The 5,556-nt window shown below is 47.9% G+C and overlaps 1 protein-coding gene across 1 annotated transcript in view; it reads right to left on the minus strand.

Annotated features, from left to right (window-relative positions):
• Window positions 1-4,724: 4,724 nt before the first annotated feature.
• Window positions 4,725-5,556, minus strand: part of LOC124662694 (leucine--tRNA ligase, cytoplasmic-like) — a 4,757-nt gene continuing 3,925 nt past the window's right edge. The window contains exon 2 of the mRNA XM_047200501.1: window positions 4,725-4,984. Within this exon, the coding sequence (XP_047056457.1) occupies window positions 4,725-4,984 (260 nt within the window). The remainder of the gene's footprint in view (window positions 4,985-5,556) is intronic.

Below are 5,556 nucleotides of genomic sequence, written 5' to 3' on the forward strand. Positions count from 1 at the left end.
CAGCTTCCTTACAATTAGTTTTTACTGATGTATGGGGCCCTGCACCCACTTCTGTTTGTCGCCATAACTATTATATAAGTTTTATTGATGATCATAGTAAATTCACTTGGATCTATTTACTCAAAAAGAAGTCTGATGCTTTTGATGCTTTTGTCAATTTTCAAAAACTTGTTGAAAGGAAACTTGATCGGAAAATCCTTACTATACAATCTGACTGGGGAGGAGAATATGTCAAGCTTAATTCTCTTTTTCAGTCTCAAGGAATTTCACATCTAGTCTCTTGTCCTCATGCTCATCAGCAAAACGGTGCTGCTGAACGCAAACACCATCACATTGTTGAAGTTGGTTTGTCTCTCCTTGCTCATCCTCATATGCCTCTGAAATTTTGGGATGAAGCTTTTCTTACTGCCACTTATCTGATCAATATGTTACCTAGCAAGGTTATTCATAATGACACCCCTGTGCATCGTCTCTTTGGTACTCAACCAGACTATCAATCCCTTCGTGTGTTTGGTCTGTGCTCGTTGGCCAAATCTGCGTCCATATAACCAACGCAAACTTGCTTTTCGCTCCAAGCGATGAGTCTTTCTAGGATATAGTCCTCGCCATAAGGGCGTTAAATGTCTAGAGGTTGCCACAGGTCGTGTGTATGTCTCTCGCGATGTTGTCTTTGATGAGGCCGTGTTCCCCTTCCAAACTCTTCACCCAAATGCTGGTGCTCTTCTCCGTCGCGAGATCCTCTTACTTGATTCAGCTCTTCTCAATTTTGATCAAGGGGTGACAATACTAATGATTCACGTGTGTGGCTAATTTTCCTACTAATCCTGTGCCTAGTTCTCCTTGTTGTGTTCCTCGGGAAAATACGGGTCATCAGCTGGCTACGGGAGAAAATTTGGCCCAAAACGGAGAAAATCCGACTCAAAACAGCTCACATGAAATATCGGCAGAAGAGGACGAGCGTGCGGAACACGGTGCAGATTCTCTGACAGAATCGGCATCCTCCTCGGATCATGCGTCATCGGATCGCGCGCCGACCGCGTCGGAACACGCGTCGCCTACGTCGCCTGCAGCGACGTCTCATTCGTCGCGTGCGCGTGGAGACCACGCCGGGCCCTCATGCGCGACAGCTACTCTGGGATCCTCTGCGCGTGTAGCCTCCCCGCCTCACCCTCAGCACACGGCCACACCGGTGGCCACTGAATCTTCTCGTTGCGCGGGATCGGCACAGCGAGCGGCAGGAGATTCCTCCAGCGTGTCCCCTGGTGGCGGATCTTCTGTGCCCTCTTCAAGCGTAGTCCAACCTATGCAACAGCAGAACGTTCGCCGATATACACGCTCCCGACAGCCTCGCAAGTACACAGACGGTACAGTACCGTGGTGCCTCTCGTCGACTCGTTCGTTGAACCGCAAAATGTGCAAAGTTCGTTGGCTATTCCGCAATGGAAAGAAGCTATGGATGAAGAATATGGTGCTCTCATGCGAAATAAAACATGGAAGCTTGTTCCTCCACGCTCGGGTGTTAATGTTGTTGACTGCAGATGGATATACAAGATCAAGCAAAAGGCCTATGGTTCTGTTGATAGATATAAAGCTCGTCTGGTTGCCAAAGGGTTCAAGCAAAGATTTGGTATTGACTATGAGGACACATTTAGTCCATTTGTTAAAAATGCGACTGTCAGATTAGTTCTCGATGTTTCTGTTTCACGGGGATGGAGTTTGCGACAGTTGGATGTCAAGAACACGTTTCTTCATAGTGTTCTCGAAGAAGAGGTCTACATGAGACAACCTCCTGGTTATGAAGATAGAGGGAAACAGAACTATATTTGCGAGCTTGAAAAGGCGCTATATGGACTTAAACAGGCGCCTAGGGCTTGGTATGCTCGGTTGAGTTCTCAGCTTATTAAATTTGGGTTTGTTGCTTCCAAGTCTGATACCTCATTATTTATATATTGCAAGCGTCGTGTCACCATCTACATGCTCATATATGTTGATGATATCATTGTGGCCAGTTCTTCAGAGCAAGCGACTCAGGCATTGTTAAAGGATCTCAGCAAAGAATTTGCATTGAAGGATCTTGGCAGTCTTCATTATTTCTTGGGCATAGAAGTTCATCAAGTTGTTGATGGTTTTCTTCTCAACCAGTCAAAGTATGCTCAAGATGTGCTGAGACATGTAGGTATGAAAAAATGTACAGGTGTGCCTACGCCATTGTCATCTTCTGAAAAGATCATAACATATGAGGGAGATTTGTTAGGTCCTGAGGATGCTACCAGCTATAGGAGTATGGTTGGTTCTCTACAATACCTTACTCTTACTCGCCCCGATATAGCATATGCGATGAATAAGATTTGTCAATACTGCATGCACCCACTACAGTTCATTGGACAGACTGCTAAAAGGATATTGAGATATATCGGTGACACGGTGGATATAGGACTGACTTTTATGCGATCTGGTTCTACATTGTTGAGTGCCTTTTCTGATGCAGACTGGGCTGGTTGTGTTGATGATCGCCGCACAACTGGTGGCTTTGCTGTGTTTTATGGACCAAACTTGATTTCTTGGAGTGCTAAGAAGCAAGCAACTGTTTCTAGGTCCAGTACTGAAGCTGAATATAAAGCTATGGCTGATGCCACGACAGAGATGATGTGGATTGATGTCTACGGGTGCTTCTATTCTTGTAGACAGTGTTGGGCCTCCAAGAGCAGAGGTTTGTAGAACAGCAGCAAGTTTTCCTTAAATGGATCACCCAAGGTTTATCGAACTCAGGGAGGAAGAGGTCAAAGATATCCCTCTCAAGCAACCCTGCGATCACAATGCAAGAAGTCTCTTGTGTCCCCAACACACCTAATACACTTGTCAGATGTATAGGTGCACTAGTTCGGCGAAGAGATAGTGAAATACAGGTGGTATGAATGTATATGAGCAGTAGTAACGGCACCAGAAAATAGCTTGATGCTACAACTGGCGTGTGGTTGATGGTGGTGATATTGCAGGCAGTACAGATGCAAGTAGAACAGTAAACAAGCAGCGATAGCAGTATTTGGGAACAAGGCCTAGGGATTATACTTTCACTAGTGGACACTCTCAACATTGATCACATAACAGAATAAATAGATAAATGCTCTACTCTACACTCTCTTGTTGGATGATGAACACCACTAATTGTGTAGGATTACACGAACCCTCAATGCCGGAGTTAACAAGCTCCACAATATTCGATATTCATGTTTAAATAACCTTAGAGTGCATGATAGATCATTGCAATTACACCAAGTACTAACATAGCATGCACACTTGTCACCATCACACTATGAAGGAGGCATAGATCACATCAATACTATCATAGAAATAATTAACTTCATAATCTACAAGAGATTACAATCATAACCTACGCCAAGTACTACACGATGCACACACTCGTCACCATTACACCGTGCAGGAGGAATAGAGTACTTTAATAACATCACTAGAGTAGCACATAGAATAGTGATACAAAACTCATATGAATCTCAATCATGTAAGGCAGCTCATGAGATCATTGTATTGAAGTACATAGGAGAGAGATTAACCACATAGCTACCGGTACATCCCTTAGCCTCGATGGAGAACTACTCCCTCCTCATGGGAGACAGCAGCGGTGATGAAGATGGCGGTGGTGTCGATGGATAAGCCTTCGGGGCACTTCCCCGTCCGGTGGCGTGCCGGAACGGAGACTCCTGTCCCCCGGATCTTGGCTTCGCGATGGCGGCGGCTGCGGAAGGTTTCTCGTATCGTGGCTTTTCGTATCGAAGATTTAGGTCGGGGACCTTTATATAGGCGAAGAGGCGGAGTCGGAAGGTCGACGAGGCGGCGACACGGTAGGGCGGCGCGGCCCACCCCCGGCCGCGCCGGCTCTGTCATCCGGGGCCCACGAGGCCCTCCTCCGGTGGCTCTCGGGTGTTCGGAAGCTTCGTGGGATTTTAAGATCTTGGGCGTTGATTTCGTCCAATTCGAGAATATTTCCTTACTAGGATTTCGAAACCAAAAACAGCAGAAAACGAGACTGGCACTTCGGCATCTCGTCAATAGGTTAGTTCCGGAAAACGCATAAAATCATCATAAAGTGTGAACAAAATATGTAGGTATTGTCATAAAACAAGCATGGAACATAAGAAATTATCGATACGTCGGAGACGTATCATGGATGCAGTCTTTACTTGCAGAACTTGATATCAAGCTGACTCAAGCACCATGTCTTTGGTGATATCTGGTAGAGGACAAGTCTTCACACACAGCTGAAATAGCCCGTCAACAACGGTTTATCAAACTGTCGCTATACAAAGGTGGTCGATGAGCTTGTACATCGCACATGGTTTATTTAAGAGTAAAATATATGGGAGGTCACTGAGCTTGACTCCCTAGTTCGCTATGGTCACTATACTGCAGAATACGCAAATTACGGTCACTGAATATGCCCAATGACAGCTCTATATTTTCCGATGTGGAACTAGTAGATCTCACATATAAGACCCAGCTGGTGTTTACAGGCACTGTTTTGAAATAATAAAAGACAAAAGGGCCAGGCTTACAACTTTGACAAGGGCCAAGAGGAAAAAAGGCCACGGACAGGTCCTGGTGGGCGGCGCGGCCGTCCTTGCTGGCTAGTATGCTCGTCCTGCCAGCGCGGATCCCCTGCGCACCCGTCATTGCGGCGGTGCTCAAGCTCGTCCAACATCTGGAGGCTAAGGGATGGAGAGGCGGGCGAGGAGTGGCGTCCGTACAGCAGCGAGCGACACATCTGCATCTTTAGCGCGGCCATGGAGGGATAGGGCGGGACAAGAACTAGAGGAACAAGAAGCGGCGAGGATATGTGGGGAGCCTTGACAGGCGCGCATGAGGTCCAGTGCAGCAGGGTCGAACGGCCGTGAGTAGGACTGGACAGCGAGCCTGCCCCGACCGCCGTGGCACTCCGCGCACCGGCGCTGAGAGGCCACCCACGCACCTGTAGGGATTCGTTGCATAGAAAACAAAAAAATTCCTACCGCGAGAACGCAATCCAAGCCAAGATGCAATCTAGAAGACGGGAGCAACGAGGAGATGATCGAGACTCACCCTTGAAGATTTCCAAAGCCTACAAGAGTAGGCTCTTGTTGCTGCGGTAGACGATCACTTGCCGCTTGCAAAAGCGCGTAGAAGATCTTGATCACGGTGCCACGATCGGGCAGCACCTCCGTACTCGGTCACACGTTCGGTGTTGATGAAGACGATGTCCTTCTCCCCGTTCCAGCGGGCAGCGGAAGTAGTAGCTCCTCCTTGAATCCGGCAGCACAACGGCGTGGTGGCGGTGGCGATGGAGAACTCCGGCGGAGCTTCGCTAAGCTTTGCGGGAGAGGTGGAGGAGAGGGGGCGGCTAGGGTTTGGGAGAGGGGGGCGCCGGCCACTATAGGGTGCGGCCACCTTGTGATCTTGGGGTGGCCGGCCCCCTCCCCTATGCCCCTCATTATATAGGTGGATCCCCAAGTGTTTGACTACAAGTCTTCGAATAATACCCCAACACAAGAACCTTCCATGTAG

The sequence above is a fragment of the Lolium rigidum genome, chromosome 6, assembly GCF_022539505.1.
Source record: "Lolium rigidum isolate FL_2022 chromosome 6, APGP_CSIRO_Lrig_0.1, whole genome shotgun sequence".
Classification (NCBI taxonomy): Eukaryota; Viridiplantae; Streptophyta; class Magnoliopsida; order Poales; family Poaceae; genus Lolium; species Lolium rigidum.